Genomic DNA, 18,326 nt, shown 5'->3' with positions numbered 1-18,326 from the left:
GCCTTCTAATCTTTCCCAACAGTTCCACCACCTGGGGACCAAGAATTTAAACATAAGAGCCTAGCGACATTTGTACTCAAACTACTATAGGAGGCGCTATAAAAATGAATTGGCTAGCAGGATAGTGAGATGCTCCCGTCTGTCTGTGGGGATTTGAATTTGAATAGGTTTGGCCCCCATAGAATCATGTGTTTGAATGTTTGGCCCAAAAGGAATGGCAATATTAGGAGGTGTGGCCTTGTTAGAATTGGTGTGGCCTTGGCAGAGGATGTGTGTGTCTCCCATGATTAAGCTCTGCTCAATGTGGAATTCCAGTCTCCTCCTGGCTGCCTGCAGAAGGCAGTCCCCTTCTCCTGCCTTTGGATTAAGATGTAGAACTCTCAGCTCCTCCAGCACCATGTCTGCCTGCAGGCTGCCATGCCTCCCACCATGATGATAATGAACTGAACCTCTGAAACTGTAATCCAGCCCCAATTAATTTTTTTTCCTTATAAGAGTTGCCTTGGTCATGTTGTTCCTTCACAACAATTAAGACACTATCCTAATATGAGCCTCACACAAATGATACACAGATGTGACCAGATAACTTTTTTTTTAAGTTTATTTTTTATTTATATGAGTACACTGCAGCTGTCTTCAGACACACCAGAAGAGGGCATCTGATCCCATTACAGATGGTTGTGAGCCACCATGTGTTTGCTGGGGATTGAACTCAGGACCTCTGGCAGAGCAATCAGTGTTCTTAACCGCTGAGCCATCACTCCAGCCCCAGATAACTTTTTTGTTACAAAAGACTCCAGTTCTCTTGACAGGGTTAGGGAAGTAGGATGGTTTTCAGAATTCATCCATTGCATCTCTGTTTCTGCTATCATGGGTTTTGTTTTGTTCTGTTTTGCTTTTTTAAAGATTCATTTTTAATTATGTGTTTCTGTGAGTGGGTATGTGTATGTGTTTATAGATACCAGCAGAGGCCATGGATGTGGGGTCCTCAGGAGTTGGAGTTTACAGGTACCTGTGAATACCCAACATGGATACTGGTAACTAGACTTGGATGCTCTGGAAGATCCCCCATTGTAATGTCTTTTCTTTTTATTTAATTGTTAAGGATGTAATTTTATGTGTGTGTGTGTGCGTTGCCTGCATGTATGCATCTGCAGTTCAGAAGTTAGAAGGTATTGGATCCTCTGGAATCCATATAGGTGCTGGGAACTCAATCCGAAACACTCTTAATGGGTTATCTATCTCTTCTGCCCTCAGTTTATTTTCTTTATATATCCTTTGTCCTAATTGCGTTCTAGATGGCAAGCAAATGGCTATTCCCATATGGGGAGGCAATATGAAAACCTTGTTTTTGGGCGGCCGGCTGCAGAAGCCTACAACTGCTGGTGGGAATGGTGTACTTGCAGCTCCGGTGCTGCGGTGCTGCCTTTGGACCCCGTCTCGTCTCATCTTCCCGGAGCAAGTCTACATGCTCCTACAAGTTAAGGGTCGAGTCTTAAGTGTCCTTGTGTTCCCAGTATGAAAGGGACAAGGTAGTGTGCAACCAGTGCTGATCCCGCTACGCAGAGCCTGAGTGTCCTTGCCTCAAGGGAGGCTCTACCTCCGGAAAGCTCAGGATAGGGTCGGGGGTGGGGGTGGGGGACCCGAGACAGAGGTTAGGAGGGCGCATTGGCTTCCAACAACTGCAGGAAGGAAACTTGCACCCAGCCTGGAACTCAGTTTCCGTGGCAACCATCCAGGGGCGTGGCTACTGTCAGGGCGTCTCTATGGTTTCTGCATCCTAGAAGGCCCAAAGTTCACTTCCGGGAAGATGGCTGCACCCAAGTCGGGTGTCGCACGTGCTTCCACGGAGAGGACTGTACACTGACGGTAAGGAGCTTGCTTTCCCCAGGGGCGGGAGCAAGGGCGAAGATCGGAGAGTAGTTCCACCCTGCTGACTCTGTGGCTGCGGGGCTTGGATTTATAACAGGAGGAAAAGGCGGCGGCTGGTCCTCTAGGCTGCTACAAACGGATGGCTCTGGACATCCCTGGAAACTGGCTGGAGAGGAGACAGCGTCTCAGTGTACTTGCAGCCTTCGCAGATCAGGCTGCGTCTGCCCACGCCGGCCCATTGCAAGTGCGTTAAAAACGATTCCTACTGTGTCGCTCAGTTCAGTCCAGAAACGCTGAACAATTCTCAAGGGCTGGGAAATAAAGCTTGCCTCCGCCTTCCGGGAAGTGTGGTTTTGAATTACTGTGATGAGAAATAGAATGTGGGGAAGGCTTATAGCAGAAGGAAGAAGCTGTAAAGGTACAAAGCAGTGAGTTGCTCATGAAATGATTCACTACCAATCCTGGATCCACTACTTGCCAGTTGTTTAGTGTTCGAATTAGCAGTGTTCGATTTCTTTGTAAATTAAGGCTAAGTAATACCTTCTTATAAGATGTTGGCAGGCATCAATGAGACAATCCACGTGAAGCAGTTAATAGCAGGTTCGTGGTGAGTCAGTGTACTACAAGTGTGGGGTATGATTATTCTTACTGTTAAAATAGTCAGAAATAATTTCTGAGAGGTGGTATTTGCATGGTGACCTCAGCATCTAAATTTTACTTCTGTTTCCATTTCAAGAAGCAAGGTAGCACCTGGGAGAGAGGCAGGCCAGTGTAACCCTGGCCAGCCAGGCTAATTAGTGAAACCTCAAAAACAAAAAAATCCAAGAGGACCACTTCTTTACCCTGTTTTTGTGTTGCTGTACTCACAGTTCCGTTTCATTTGGGCTTCATGCAATCATCCTTCCTAATGGAAAGGTGGGTAGACATGTGAGACATGTGATTCTTCCTAAACTCGACTGTCACGATTGCTAACACCCTGCCTCCATTTTATAAGATTTTGTGAGCTTTGGGGCATTTAGCTATGCAGAGTTGAAGAATATTCCTAGACACCAGAGTATACAAGAGCATAGTCCCTTAACAAAGCATCGTTATCACTGGTGTGGTACCTGGGAAACTACACAGTCTATGCAGTCATGAGAAATAGAGGGAGCCAGGCATTTGTGGTGCATGCCTTTGAGGTCAGCCTTGTATACAGAGCTAGTTCCAGGACAGCCAAGGCTGTACAAAGAAACCTGTCTCAAAAAATAAGGGGGTGGGGGAGATAATGTGGGAGGATTTCTGAGAAAAGACTTTGACATCATAGGCCTCTGGAAAAGTCTCAGCCCAAAGGGGGCCCTGGATCACATTTTGAAAACTGATAGAACTGATTATCTATCTATCTATCTATCTATCTATCTATCTATCTGTATTTGAGACAGGCTTTTACAATGCCCCCTTTACTGACCTGGGACATATGTAGAAGTGGCTGCCTCCAGCTCACTGAGATCGTTTAGTCTGTTTCCTAAGTATTGAGATTAAAGATGGTGCACTACTATACAGGGCTGGCAGAGCTGTTTTATTATTTTATTTTGATTTTTTTTTTTTTTTTGAGTCAGGGTTTCTCTGTTTAGCAGGTCTGGCTGTCTTGGAACTCACTTTGTAGACCAGACTGGTCTTAAACTCACTGAAATTCACCTGCCTTTGCCTCCCTGGTGTTCGGATTAAAGGTGTGCTATAACTGGCTATTTAATTTTTTAAAATTCATTTATTATTTAATGTATACAAGTGTTTTTGTCTGCTTGTATTATGCACATCCAATGCATGCTGGATGCTGAGAGGTGTGGGGAGATGTAAACTGCCTTGTTCTTGCTGGAAACCAAACCCCTGTTCTCTGCAAGAGCAGTAAGTGCTCTTAACCGTTGAGTGATCTCTCCAGGCCCCAAAACTTGTTCTATACATCATATCAATAACTTCCTCTCTTCTAATAGCCTATTATCAGCCACTATCTTGTGCATTAGCTTCATTGCTACAAAACAAATTACTACAGATTTAGTGGCTTAATAAATAAACAAACCTAAAAAGAGTTCTTGCATACAGGTCTTTTGCCTGCTTGTATGTCTGTGTGCCACATGTATGACTGGTTCCCTGAGGAGACCAGAAGGGGGTACCTAATCCCCTGGACCTGAAGGGTCTGAGTTGCACTATGGGTGCTGGGAATCAAACCCAGGTCCTCTGGAAGAGCAGCCAGTGTTCTAACCACTAAGCCGTCTCTCCAGCCCCTGGGGTGTTTGTTTGCTTGCTTGAAATGTCAATGTGAACAAATGTGTGTGGTGGGTGCATGCATATCGAGGCCAGAGGTCAAGCTCAGGAGTTAACCGCCTGATTTTTGGGACGGAGTCTCTAATTTACATGTGCACACCAGCTTGCCTGGTTTTTTTTTTTTTTTTGGAAAGGAGATTTTTATTTTCTTCTTCCCATGCTGCAGAGGATGCTGTTTTCACCAGTTCAATTTCTCTCCTTCAAGGAGAAAGAGGATAAAGGTTCTCTGGGCCTTAGAGCTAAGCTGCTCCTATATGGCCCCAGCCAAGACAGGACACAAAGATGAGTGACTGATTCCATTCTGCCAGCGTAACACAAGGACCACCACAGGAACAGGCAAGTGACTGCAAGGCAGGGTGTGGGCCTGGCCTCAGAGACCAAGGGCTTAAAAGACTACAAGGTGATCAAAATAAAAGTTAACACCCACCTCACCCCACCTGCAGTTAAACAGAACCTGTACGCTGGTATTCTGGACACTTAGCAGTCTCAAAGGCTTGTAACCTAGCCTGGTACAAGGGTCACTGTGTTCCCAAGGGCCTCATCATTTACCTTGGTCTTGAGCTTTACACTAAAAAAGCTAGAGTTGTAGCAGATGCTCTCGGTTTTATCAAGTCATAATCCCAAGGAAATGTACCTTGGTAGAAGGCTCTGATCACACGGTGCATCCTGCTCTCAGATCTCCCAGCCTGAAGCGGATTCATCTTAACCATCAGAGCCAGCCCTGCGGTGGATTACAGTGGAGTAAAGTCAGCAGGGCCAACTCCAGGAGATGATGGGCCACTCCAACAGTTTTTCTCTTTATTTTTTAAAATTCCAACTGTTAATACGTAGAAGAATACTGCTATCCTGAATTCCATTTTTGGGAAAGGGCAACAAAGAACCAAATAAATAAATAAATAAATAAATAAATTTGGATTTACTTGAAGTGGGAGTAACTGAAGAGAAAGGCAGAGTAGTGGCACAGCCAACTGGGTCTTTCAACAGAGAGGGAAGCAGGGCAGAGTATCCTTTCTTCCATCCAAGCATCCCAGAGCATGTGGCCGCCTCCCATACTTTATGACAAAGAATGACAGCAAAGAAGGCGTGCCCAGCTAATCCACAAACCAACCAGGTTAGAGCTGGTCCCACTTGTCCTTGTTCTGAGGACTTCTAAGAGGTTCCTGCTTATAAGATGGCCAAGTCACGATCTTGGTTTTGCAAAGCATAGTCCAAAGTCAAAGCTGTTCATAAAGACATTGCCTGGCCTTTTACATGGTGATTTTGAAGTCTTGTCCTAAAGTCCTGACCACTTTTTATCTCCTGGTCTCTTCAGTTTTTGGAGGAGTTTTGTTACCTTGGTGTTTTGTGTTCCTTGAGATTTGCACATCAGGGATTAGATCATTGGTGGAATTTATTTAGTGGGTGGGAGAGGTGGATCGGTCATTAAGAGTATTTCTCTTCCAGAGGACCTGCATTAGTTCTCAGCACCCACATGGTAGCTCACAGCCACTTACAACATCAGTTCTAGAGCATTGGACAGCCTCCTCTGGCTTCTGGTGGCACTGTGTGCACATGGCACATTTACATGCAGGCAAAACACTCTACAACTAAACTTTTTTTTTTTTTTAATTTTTAAAAAACATCTTTACTCTTTCAGAAGTATTTACAATGTTCAGGAGGGCCTAGCCTATTCTAGGGCTAAGCTGTCTTTTTCCTCTAGAATTATGATTAGAAATTAGCATACCATCTACACAGTATCAAAGAGTAGGCCTACTGTGAAATACAGTAATAGCCAAACAGAAAAATAAGCACCATTCACTTCAGGGAGTAACAGAATACGGTACAAAGGGGAGAAACTGGGGGTAGGATGAGTAGTTAGTCCTGCGTTGGCAGAGAAACGTAAGGGAGAAGTATAAAAGAGAGTGGGAGGCTGTGGAGCCAGGTGGTTTGGGCTGAAGGCTGATCACAAAGAGAAACACAAGCAGATAGAAAGGACATCCCAGCTCCCGGAGCCTGAACCACACATGAGGTCCTGTAGACCTGGCTAATCTATGTTTTCTGGGAGAGACTGGCAAAAGGAGAGAGAAGCAGACCAGGACAGAGCGACCCTCTTCAGGTTCCCAGTTATAAGCGCTGGCCCTGGCCTGTGTGATTCCTGCATCATCAGCACACTGCCTGGCTTCTGTATTTAAGTCCCCTACAGACTCTGGTCCCACCGAGTTTCCACATCCATGATCGATGCTTCAGAGCCCTTTCCCCTAAGTCCAGAGCTCCCACACGTGTGTTTCACTTGCTGTGTGCTTCCCAGCGGTGCAGCCCACAAGAGTGCACTGGAAATGAGGTTTACAGCTGTTTTAACAGCGCCAGGAGAAAGCCAGGCATCTGCACTCACTGAAGTGTTCTTGTAAGGATTCTGTCTCCTGCTCTTGAAAGTGTCTGTCACGGGCGTGGTGGTGCACGTGGTAGGCAGAACCAAGCAGATCTCTGTGAGTGTGAGGCCAGCTACATAGAGAGTTTCAGGCTAGCCAGAGATACATAATCTCAAAACAAAACCAAAAAGCAGTTGTGTCCATAACAGATTATTTTAGCACAAATTGATATTAGTAGTCTAAGTTTTCAGTGTCTTGTGTGATGTGCCATCTTACACTTTGGAGGTAAATCTAGTGTACAAGTCGGGGAATGCTATTCTGGGGCAAAGGGAAGTATGTGTGAGTTACTGTGAAGAAATTTGTCTACTTAGAATCAGAGCTAGTATTCGCATTTCCTGAAGAGGCAAGAAAACCAGGCTCTTTTTTTTTTTTTTTTTTTCCTTTCTTGTAAGATGAGAATGATTCCTATTGACAGGGCTGTCTCTGAAGTACGATGAGGTGATAGTGTACAGCAGCCATCTTTGTTTACTTAGTGCTCAGTTGGGCGCCCCTTCCTATGCTAGACAGTTTCTAAATGGAAGGTTCTGAAAGCCTAATAATGCAGTAATGTGGGCGGAAGGTTTGGCTCCCTCACAAGGTCAGTGCAAATGTTGGACAATAGGTGTAGACTTTAGGCTCCTTAAGTACCAGTCTCTAGCTCAAGTTACCAAACACCTCTTAGCTTTGTTTGCACAACGTAAACAGACTCTGCACACAGGCTTCCTTCCTGGTTTAAATTCTTCATACATTAGTTGTGTGACTTAGTCTAGCTGCCCGTGATGTCTTACGTGTGTGTGTGCGTGTGCGTGTGCGTGTGTGTGTGTGTGTGTGTGTGTGTAAGGGAGAGAGACAGAGAGAGACAGAGAGACAATGAGCATGAGCATGGGTATGAAGGGTGGAAGACAGCCCATGGAAGTCAGTTCTCTCCTTCCACTAAGTGCTAAGTAGGTCTCTAGGACTAAACCTCGCTTTTGACAGGAGGCTCCCTTACTCACCGAGACATCTTTCTGGCCGTAGCTTCTTTTAGTCCAGGACTCAAGGACAGCGAATGTGCCACTGATTGAGGTTTTTCCACTTCAGCTAACTTAAACAGGCTAATCTCTCACAGACCTGTTCAGAGGCTAACTAAACTAGTCTGCAGGTGCAGCTGGAGGCTTGCCATCCAGGTAATTCCTGCCATGTTGACAGTAATACCAACCGTCACCGCCTAAGCTGTTTAAGGCTCAGCTTCCTTTGTCACCTGAGTAGGGTGGCAAGATTGAATGAAAGTTTTCACATTCATAAGGCTTCAGTATAGCTTATGCCACACATCCAGGTATCAGTATTAACATTACCCCTCCTTCATCCTGATTCGTGTTGGGTCTTGGCCCCTTTGACCAGAGAGAGGACTCTTCAAAGAACAGTCTTCCTCCTGGTGTCTCTCAGGACTCGAGAAGAATTCAAGGCTGGAGAGAAGGTTCAGTTAAGAGCACTTACTGCTCTTGCAGAGGGCCTGGATTCAGTTCCCAGCACCCACATGGCAGCTCACAACTGTAACTCTGGTTCCTGCATGCATGTAAGGCATACACATACACTTGGACATACACAGAAACTTTTGTTTGTTTTAACGAAAGAAACGTCTTACACGAGCAGCTTTATGTACTTTAGGCACAGACAGGGTCTCAAGCATTCTGGTCCTGAGCTCCAAACTCCTATCAACCTTGGAGTCCCGAGCCTTCTGCTGCCACTTCCCCAGAGCTGGAATTACAGGCATGCAGTACCACACCTGGTTACACAATGCTGGGGATTGAACCCAGGACCTCCTCACACATGTTGGGCAAGCATTCTACCTCCTAAGGCATACAAAGGACAGCCCTGGCCCACACTACCACCCCTTTCTTTTTTACTTATTTAGGGTCTCATATAGCACAGGCTGGCTTCAACCGTCTCTATATGTTGTAGATGATATGAACTTCTGATCCTCTTGCCTCCACATTCCATCTGCTGGGATTACACGTGTGGGCCAGCATGCCTTATTTTACATGATGCTGGGGTTGAAGCCTGGGGCTTTGCGTGTGTTAGTGAAGCACCCTGCTATCTAAGGTGCACCTCCAGTCCTTTCTTTCCCTATTCAAAAGATGGTGCCACGTTTTCCCTGGTGAGAACCTGAGGACAGACCCTGCCATGAGTGTCACCCCAGAGGTCAAGAGCCGTGGGATGAAGTTTGCTGAAGAGCAGCTGCTGAAGCATGGATGGACTCAAGGTGTTCTTTCATATCCTCCCGCTCCCTACCCTCGGCTGCCTCATGCCAGTTCAGCCAGAGGAGACACTCGTCTAAAGAGAAACCTTTAGAAGCATACGTTTTCTGACCCATCTGGATTAGGGAAGGATGGGCGAAATCCTCATTTTGGATAACGAGGGATGAGGGGCAAGTGGTTGGACAAACTAGAGGAGGCCACACAAGGGGATAGAAAAGATAGTTCTCCCTCAGACGGAGGTATTTACTGAGTATGCCTAGAAGGAATGGAGAGAGGTAGGTTTTTGAAAGGTTCAGAGTATACTCTATGATCAGTAAAGGAATGGCGGTTAGCCTGGGAAGACTTGGTGAGGGCTCAGGTCAGGCTACAAAATAAATCACTCACTCTCCTCTACAGGCAAGGGTCTGGGCCGGAGGGAGAATGGCATTACCCAGGCCCTCAAGGTGACACTGAAGCAAGATACCCATGGGGTAAGACTGGGAGGTGGTCAGCATGCATGGGAGAGGGGACCCATGAGGGCCAGTGGGCGGTGCTCAGACTGTGATTTCTACTTACTATTTATTCCCATGGAGGTGGGACACGACCCTGCCAAGGAATTTACAGACCACTGGTGGAGTGATCTCTTCAACAAGACTGCCGCCAGCTTGGTAGTGGACTCGGGGAAGGTATGAACTGGTCGGGTATATTGAAGAAACCTGCAGGCCTGGGGTGGGGTAGGGCAGTACAGCACGCCACTCTTTCACCGATATTTCCCAACAGGATGGAGTGCAGATAAGGCGTCTTTCCAAGGAGACCACCCAGCGCAGTCACCCCAAACCCAGCTTGCTGTATCAGAAGTTTGTGAAGGTAATAGAATGAGAGATCCAGCTCTCAACTGCTCCCGTCTCCCTGGATCCTGATCAACTGCATTGTGTGTCCAACTAATTCCCAGGATATCCCAGTACACCGAGATCCTGTGTCCAGCCTTGCTGTGCCCGTGCCCTCACCCAGACTGAAATGTTAAGGTTCCATGGACCATCCCATCTGCTGGGGAAGCAGCAGCGTACAGTGAGAGGGAGGGCTGTCATTTAGTTAGGAGCTGCTGGGGGGGGATATGTTGATGTATAATTTTAAAAGGGTTAGAAGCCAGGAGAGTCCTGTGAGGTTGCCTGGTCCATCCTTATTTTACATATGTGACCCAAAGAGTAAAAATGGTTTGCGGAAGAGCCCACAGCTGATGGGTAAAGGCAAAAAGAACAGAAGCCGGCAGTTAGTGAGCACAGATTCTGTGTGCAGGGCTTCACAGTTATCTAGCAACCCCTCCCAGTTTCTACATCTTGACATCTACTCAGTTCGGGCAGTCCTTGCCTCTTTAAGAGCCTCTGCCTCTATCCTCACTCTCCACCACAGTCAGTGACCTACAAAGCGTCCATAGGGTTCTCCCTAAAACACATCGTATTATGTAATGAGAACTTCAGATTCTTTGAAAAACACAGAAATATGGAAATATGTTTTTGTTTTAATCTCAGGTGTGGGACATGGGGGGGGGGCTGCTTCAGACTGCAGTCAGCAGCTGACTATGATTTGCCTCATGCTCTAGCAAGGGTGTGGTTTTTGCCAGCAGCAAGTAGTTTCTTCGATTCTGTGATGTTTGGAATTCTGGGGACTTTTCGGAGGGTATATAAATGCTAGGCCCCAGAGGAAGGGTGCCTGTGGGTTGTTGACTGTGGTTGGTTAAGTAGTCATACACAAAGGAGGAAAAAGAAGTCAGATGCCCTGTCATTGAAGATCAAACTTGCCTCAAGGAATCCCATGCTCTAACAATAACATTACTTCCTTTTCTTTCTATTCTTTCTCTTCTCTTCTTATTTAGTGTTAGGGGATTGAAAGGATAGAAGAAAATGGGTGGAGAAGGGTGGAAGAAAGAAGAACCCACAAAGTAGCAAAAGACAGCTATAGTATCATGATCCTTCTTGCTTACTTTTGTTTTTTAAGATGGATTTTCTGTGTAGCCCTGACTGTTCTGGAGTTTACTCTGTAGACCAGGCTGGCCTCAAACTCAGAGATCTACCTGCCTCTGCCTCATGAGTGCTGGGATTGAAGGCCTGTGCCACCACTGTCCAGCTCCATCCTTTTTAATGAGATTGTCTGTGGCCCTTTATGCTTCAGGTCTCACTTCTTTTTTGGGACCAGTACACACTAGCCAGCGGGTCTGTTTTTTCTTCTTTAAGAAGCTGTGTTTTCCCACCTGCCCTTGCCTCTGTCAGTTGTTCTTCCTTTACCCTTTACCTGCTAACCATTTCTTGCTTTCAGATTGAGATTATACATACACACCCTCTAGAAACCATTCCCCAAACCCTGGCCTGAGTTATATGTGAGACAGGCAGCATTCATAATAACTGCCCGATATGAATGGCAGTTACATCTGGACTGGACTCATTTCTTTCTTCTTCTCTTTTTCTTTTTTCTTTTCTTCCTTTCATTTTGGTGTGTGTATGTGTTGACATATGCTTGGGGATGCATGTGTGCAGATGGAGGCTGGGTATCTTTTTGATCTCCACCTTATATACTGAGCTAGGCTCTCTTACTTCAATCCAGAGCTTGCCAGTTTGTCTAGTTTAGCTACTGAGCTAGCCTGCTTGCTGAGACTACAGGTGAGCAGCCTGCCTGCTCAGCATTCATGTGAGTGCTGGAGACCTGCACTTAGGTCCTCTTGCTTGCATAGCAAGTATTGTTACCAGCTGAGCTATCTACCTGGATCTATTTCAGCTACATGGCCTATGATAGGTTATGCATCTAGTTAATCAGGAATGCTGGGGATAGGGGTGCTGTCTTTATTGTCAGTTACTGGCACCTACTCCACTATGAACACTCAGAGCACTTTTCCCTGCTTGTTCTACAATTAGCCTGCTGTGAGCCACAGAGGCCCTGACTGCTCTACTTCCCAATAACCGTGGCCTATCATCTCCTGCCCAAATTAAAATACGCAGGCTGCATGACTTTGCAAGGAACAATGGTGGGCGCTGTCAAATTCATGCCTTGGGCAGTGACTCCCTAGGAGTTTCAGAAATGGAGGAGAGTTGGCAATGGTATTAAGTTGGCTTTATCCGTCTCCATGATCCTTTTCTTCTAGACAGCCACACTAACCTCAGGTGAGGAGAAGCCTGACAGAGACATGGGGAGCTGCAGTGATGTTGACAACCATGAGCCCACGCCCCCAAAGATGTGAGACTTTCTTTTGGTACTGAGAGCATGAGGGAGATGCTTTGGGGTTTTAAGAGAATGAACCTAAGCCTAATGCTTTCTTATCAGAGGAGTAGGTACATGTTTGTGGAATTAATTAGATTGTACTAATTCTTGCATTATCTTAGCACTTCAAAAAGTGCCAGGTTTTGAACAATAGTGAAGATGAATATTTTTTAGAGAAAGAAAGAAAAAAATGTTTGTGACTTGTCATCTACCCTTACAGTCTGACTGATGAGATGCTACTCAAAGCTTGTGAGGGGCGAACAGCACACAAGTAAGTTGTGGTCACTTTCTGGGTTTCCCATCTTTTCTGCCCATGCTTGAGGACAGCCTGTGCCACCTCCCAATTATTTTCATTCCAAGGGAATAATTGCTGTTGTTCACAAGTTCATGTTTGAAGCTTGGCTGCTCCCTCCCTCTGTTCCCAACTTTCTCTGTAATACCCCTTGCTGACTTAGACCCATCATATATCTGTCTTAGGGCTGCCCGGATTGGTATCACCATGAAGGCCAAGCTTGCTCGCCTGGAAGCCCAAGAGCAGGCCTTTCTGGCTCGGCTCAAAGGCTCAAAGGATGTGGGCACCTCTCAACCACTGACTGACAGTGAGCCTTCCCAAAAAAAGAAAAAGAAGAGGAAGCAGAAAGAGGAGGAAGAGGCGGCAACAGCTGAAAAGAGTCTAGGTGAGGAGCTGCTGAAACACACTGACAAGAGCTTCAGGAAAAGCAAGAAGAAGAAAAAGAGGCAGAAAGCTGAGAGAGAGGGAACAGCTATAGGAAGTGAGGAGGAAGAGGCTGCAGGAGAGAGTGGGCCCAGAGAACTGAGCACAGAGCAATCTGATCAGCCTTCCAGGAAAAAGAAGAAAAGGAGGAAGCAGTGCCATGAAGAAGAGGGGGAGATGGGAGTCTGTGATGAAGGAGGTAGAGATGTGACAGGCGGGCCAAAGGCAGTCAACAGTGGAGGAGACAAAGACCCCAGGAGAAGCAGCAAGAAGCGGCGGACGTGTGGGGAGGACTTAGATACCCAAGAGGAAGAAGGGAAGGATGACCTAACAAAAGGAGAGAGAAAGGTCAGAAGAAAAGACAAAAGGAAAAGGCAGCAGTGCTGTGAGGAGGACTTGGATGTAAGCAGTAAAGACGATGGTGGGACATGGGAAGCAGAGGATGCAGGTGAGAGAAGTCGGCCATACCCAAAGGAGAGAGCCAAAAAGAAGAAGCGGAAGAGGGACCGAGGGTCTGAAGTGGATCTCAGCTGACTCCTTTTCAGGGATAGCCTGGTTTGGGGCAGGGTTTCTGCACACTCTGCAAACAGCTCTGGAGCCCCAGTCTGCAGAGGAGAGCCAATGCATTCTATACTGGCTGAGGGGGTGGACATGGGCTGTGAAACTTCCTGTCCAAGAAGTATAAACCTGGTGCCTGGCAGCTCACCAGCTAGAGGATGGTGGGAAGAGGAATCAGGATGGAGGAATATTTGGAGTGTCTCTTCTAAAAGTCTGAAAATGTAGACTTACATGAAATGGCTTTGTTTTGTTTTTGAGACAGGGTTTCTCTAATACAGCTCTGGCTTTCCTAGAACTCACAGAAATCCAGGCATCTTTGCCTCAAGAGTGCTTAGATCAGAGGCATACACTATCACACCCTACAAAATGTTTTCATTTTAAATACCGTGAAGGTTAAGAAAAACATACATTTATATGTATGGGTTGGGTTACCCTCCCAGACTGTTCTGATCATGATTAAATGAGAGCTTGGACCCCAGGCTTCTAGGTCCTTCCCAGTTGATGCCAGCATTCCCAGCATGAGAAGGTCTGAACACAAAGTAGATGGCATTTGGAGACTTGAAGGAATCCTGTTACCCTCTGGGGGTCTTGCTACAACGATACGCTGAATTAGTTTAGAGGCATCATCTACCTCCCTGTGTATTACAAATAAGTAAAAATCATTCCTGGGTGAAACACCTATTTTCCATTGCTTACAAATGCTGGTCTGTTTCCCCAGAGAAAGCACAACCCACTGATAATTATTAAGGCCAGAAGACTCCAATTTCAAGACAGAAAGTACCAAGTCTTTATTGAGAAACCTGCCTACCCACCTCCCTTACTGTAGGCGGTAGACACACTCTGTGTCAGGGTAAGATGGCAGGTTCAGCTGGTACTTCTTCTCTAGGGCAGGTGGTACAAAGCGACCCCCAAGGTAATGATATCGGCCAGCAAAGTGCGTTGCAGACTTCTTGGGTGCCGTCAGTGAGATGAGTAAGTCTGGTTGGATTCCGCTAGGGTTTCCCTTCTCTACATCCCATCCTGAAGAGAGAAAGTAGTATAAGGACATACAGAAGGTCCTAAGGAAGAGGGAAAGCCCTCAGTCCCCACTTGAACTCTCAGTCCCATGTACTATCGGGCTCAGGTTTTCCACAGGGCCAGGCGGCATGAACTTTGCTCCCCAGCCCTATTGTGGGACAGTCCCCTGGGTACCGGCCTTAGCCAGGTTTGAGCACGAGTGTCCCAGCCACCTGAGTCTCACACCTGAGGGAATGTCGATGCTAGCAATGGGCACCGTGAGTCCACTCAAGACACTCAGGATGCTGTGGAATGGCTCCCGAACGTCACCCTTGAAACTGAAGCCGAAGATGGCGTCCACCACCAGCTCATACAGCTCGTCCACCATCATGGGCTGGGGGCGTGCGGGAAGGGGAAAGGGTGTCAGGAACTGCTGTCACCTAGGGAGACCTGTCCCTGCACCCACTGACCACAGAAGCATGGATATAACTGGTTCCTAAGGCACAGTAAAGAGGAGTGGCTCATTCAGGCCAGTCTGAATCCAGGCCTGAGTACCTACCTGCCTGTCACTGGTGAGAAGGGGTGGCTGCCAGTCTCAGGCTTCCTGACACTGGAAGCCAGAAGAGACTAGTTCTGTTCTGCATGTCAGTGTCTTCATCCAGAGACTAAGCTGGGGCTTTTTGGGTTTTGTTTTGTTTTAATTTCTGACTTCCCACCCTTTAATCCATGCGTCTACAGAAAAGGTTCAGGATGAGGCCCTGGGGGCCAGATTATTGTTAGATGCATGTTGTGGGAGTTGTTTGGCTGCAGAATAGGAGTGCCTGGAAAGTCGCGGAGCACACAGTCTGGAGGGGCTTCTACACCACTTTTTTTCAGAGAACACTTTTAGGGCAGACAGACACTAGGCAGGCCAGCTTGGTCTGAAAATGGGAAGGGCAGGACAGGGGCAGTACTTACTGGAGAGACGAGGCATCAACCCACCTACCTCTGGGGGCATTTCACCAAGGAAAGGAATGTCCATTTTCTGACACTGAGTCACTAGCCCAGTGAAGAGGGGCTTGTTAGGTCTTTTGGGGTAATAGATAGTTGGCTGGTAACCCTAGTTGAAAAGGAAAGTAGCCATTCAATCTCCGATCCCGAGTCTTCATACCTTGCCACAAAAAACTCCATTCACATACTCACAAAAAGTTTGAGGTGTCGCGCACAGACCAGCCCATCCCCTCCGTTATTTCCGGGGCCACAGATGACCAAGACAGTCGGGGGATTCTTGGACATAGACGTGGGGGGATAAGCCTGAAGATAGAAGTGCAGAGGGTCGGGCAGTCACCGCTGTGTGCGCCACCGCCGGGGACCTCCCCACTCGCGCCTCACTGAGGTTTCTTGTTGTGCCGCTTACCTTGGCAATGGCCGTGGCACAGCTCAACCCGGCCAGCTCCATGAGTTGATCCACGCTGAACTGATACTCGTTAAAAAGCTCTTGGTCCACGGCCTGAGCCTCCTCCTGACTGAGGGAAGTCCTGGCCTGAGTCTGCCCCTGGGGTGCTGGGGCCGCGGCCTGCCCCGCCCCGCCCCCGCGGGAGAGGGCGGCCGTACCTCAGGTACTTCACCGCCGCGGCCGCCATGGTCTCCGAGCCCCGGCGCTGCGTTCCCCACCAGATGGGCCCTGCACGGCACACACTCTGCTGGCTGATGACCCGTGGCAGGCGCGAGCCCGCAACCAGCAGCCCTAGCCCCAGCAGCGTCCGCAGCCCGGACATTCGACTAGCAGAGCGCCGCTCGCACGGCGCATGCGCAGGGCCCGTCCCGCCCCAGAGCGGTTCTATATCGAACCGTGGGTTCCTAGTCCCAGGCTATCAGGCGTTCCGCCCACCTTCGTTCCGCCTTGAGTTCTCACCTTTCCCCTGCGTCGCAGAGTTCCATACAGATGTGCTTCGCTCCCTCTGCAGTCCTGGCTGGCCTCCATCTCGAAGCAGTTTTGTTGCCTCCTTGCTGAAAGGTGTGATTGCACGCAGCTTTTTAAAAATTAGTATCTTTGACCTCTCGCTGCCCCTGCTTTTTTTTTTTTTTTTGAGGGGGGGGGGGGGTCGGTTCGAGACAGGGTTTCTCTGTATAGCCCTGGCTGTCCTGGAACTCACTCTGCAGACCAGGCTGGCCTCGAACTCAGAAATCCGCCTGTCTCTGCCTCCCAAGTGCTGGGATTAAAGGCGTGCACCACCACGCCCGGCTTGTTTGTTGTTAACATTTAAAAATACAAGGGTTGGAGGGAGGAGGCATGCACGTGCCTTGCTGCACATATAGAGGTCAGAGGACAATTTCTGTGCTTCCGATCTCTCCTTCCACAGAGTAAGATCCAAGGATCAATCACAGGTTGTCAGTGCCCTTGCTCTTCGAGTGGTTTTGTGGACCTCTGCCCTGTCTGTTTTACTTATCTAATGTAGAAAATAGAATTTTTAAGGCTGTGATAGTGGCAGGAACTTTAGATTACTCCGGTAATTGTACTTCAAGTCCAAGGTTCTGTGGTCTTACGCAGGACCTCACCAGCTTTATTTTTCTGATTTCACTAGCATGTGAGTTACTCAAGGCTCCTTACAGATTTGGTGGAAAATATTTAGTTAATTTATTTTTGGTCAGCTGGTTTTGTTTTCAGTTGTTTCAGAGTATGGGTATGTGCGCATGACCTCAGGTGCCCTCGGGAACCAGAGGTGTCAGGTCCCCAGAACTACAAGCAGTACAAGCAGTCTTATGTGGCCTAGGCTGCCTTGGATCTTATGTCTTATGTTGCAAAAATGGCTTTAAATCCCTGATCCTCTGAGATTCTGGGTCTGAGCCACTGTAGCTGGCTTTATTTAAGTTTAGTGGTTGTTTGTTTGTTTGTTTGTTTGTTTATGTATAGGTTGTGAGCCATGTGGTTGCTGGGAATTGAACTCAGGACCCCTGCTTGCTCTTGGCCCTGCTTGTTCCGGTCCAAAGATTTATTTATTATCTGTGAGTACACTGTAGCTGTCTTCAGACATGCCAGAAGGTGTCAGATCTCATTACCGGTGGTTGTGAGCCACCATGTGGTTGCTGGGATTTGAGCTCAGGTCACCTGGAAGAGCAGTCAGTGCTCTTAACCACTGAGCCATCTCTCCAGCCCTGAAGATTCATTTCTAAAACACAATGTGAAACATGTTTATTTGGCATAGATAATATGTTAAGCACTTACACGTGCCAGGTGCTAACATGAACCACCTCATTTCATAGCAACCTTATTATTCCTGTTTCAAAGATTAATCTAAAAAAAAAGGAAGACCTGACCAGCTGCCCAGTGATAGTGATGGCTGGTGGTGTAGCTGGGATCTCAGCAGGCTGACCTTACAGCCTTCTGCAACTTACCCTGTTGATTTCATTCTGATGGGATGTGACTATAGAACAATACAGAAAATATCCCATCCACAGAATTCAGGAGACAACCAATGAGAGCTGTTTCTACAATTGCCGCCTCCCCTTTGTTGTTACCATGCAACCTTTCGGGTTTTCTTAATTCTGCCAAACCCCTAATGTATTTTTAGCCTATCATAGATAAGAATATTCAATCAGGGGCTGGTGAAATGGCTCAGTGGTTAAGAGCGCCGACTGCTCTTCCAAAGGTCCAGAGTTCAAATCCCAGCAACCACATGGTGGCTCACAACCATCCATAATGAAATCTGATGCCCTATTCTGGAGTGTCTGAAGACAGCTACAGTGTAACTTACATATAATAAATAAATAAATTAAAAAAAAAGAATATTCAATCAGATTAAGTGAGTAAAGCAATGGAGGTTGGCTAGGGGCCTGACGAAATAGCAACATTCTTGTGTGGCAGACACCATCATTTGCTCCTCCAAACCCATTCTCCTTCCCTAGCAGATCCTGATATTCATATCTTTGTGGAGTGGCAAAACAAAACCCAGCTTTCTCCAGTCTCCCTCCAGCCAGTAAGAGTGGCCATTTAATTAAATGTTGACCACTAATGAACAGAAATGATATGGATAGACAGACAGACAAATGAGATAT

The 18,326-nt window shown here is 47.2% G+C and overlaps 2 protein-coding genes across 3 annotated transcripts; one reads left to right on the top strand and one right to left on the bottom strand.

The window, feature by feature from the left end:
* The first annotated feature begins 1,794 nt into the window (after positions 1-1,794).
* Gpatch4 (G-patch domain containing 4) lies at positions 1,795-13,532 on the top strand. Of its 2 annotated transcripts, XM_021158457.3 has the most exons (9): positions 1,795-1,869; positions 1,970-2,116; positions 8,675-8,799; positions 9,191-9,264; positions 9,367-9,459; positions 9,554-9,640; positions 11,907-11,998; positions 12,243-12,293; positions 12,500-13,532. In XM_021158457.3, exons 3-9 carry the CDS (start codon positions 8,721-8,723, stop codon positions 13,269-13,271), a joined length of 1,248 nt encoding a protein of 415 aa, XP_021014116.1. In that variant the 5' UTR covers positions 1,795-1,869; positions 1,970-2,116; positions 8,675-8,720; the 3' UTR covers positions 13,272-13,532. The 2 variants fall into 2 exon arrangements, with proteins under 2 accessions (XP_021014116.1, XP_085691901.1); XM_085835775.1 differs by lacking the exon at positions 1,970-2,116 and having other exon boundaries at positions 1,810-1,869.
* Positions 13,533-14,037: 505 nt separating this feature from the next.
* Positions 14,038-16,093, bottom strand: Naxe (NAD(P)HX epimerase). Its single transcript, XM_021158233.2, has 6 exons — positions 15,885-16,093; positions 15,688-15,796; positions 15,474-15,584; positions 15,277-15,390; positions 14,538-14,685; positions 14,038-14,315 (listed from the first exon to the last, which is right to left on the bottom strand). The coding sequence occupies exons 1-6, from the start codon at positions 16,046-16,048 to the stop codon at positions 14,113-14,115; spliced, it is 849 nt and encodes a 282-aa protein (XP_021013892.1). The 5' UTR covers positions 16,049-16,093; the 3' UTR covers positions 14,038-14,112.
* Between the last annotated feature and the right edge of the window lie 2,233 nt (positions 16,094-18,326).

Source organism: Mus caroli, unplaced genomic scaffold (assembly GCF_978045245.1).
Source record: "Mus caroli unplaced genomic scaffold, Mus_caroli_1 scaffold_3, whole genome shotgun sequence".
Lineage (NCBI taxonomy): Eukaryota > Metazoa > Chordata > Mammalia > Rodentia > Muridae > Mus > Mus caroli.
This window is presented reverse-complemented; position numbering and strand designations above follow the sequence as displayed.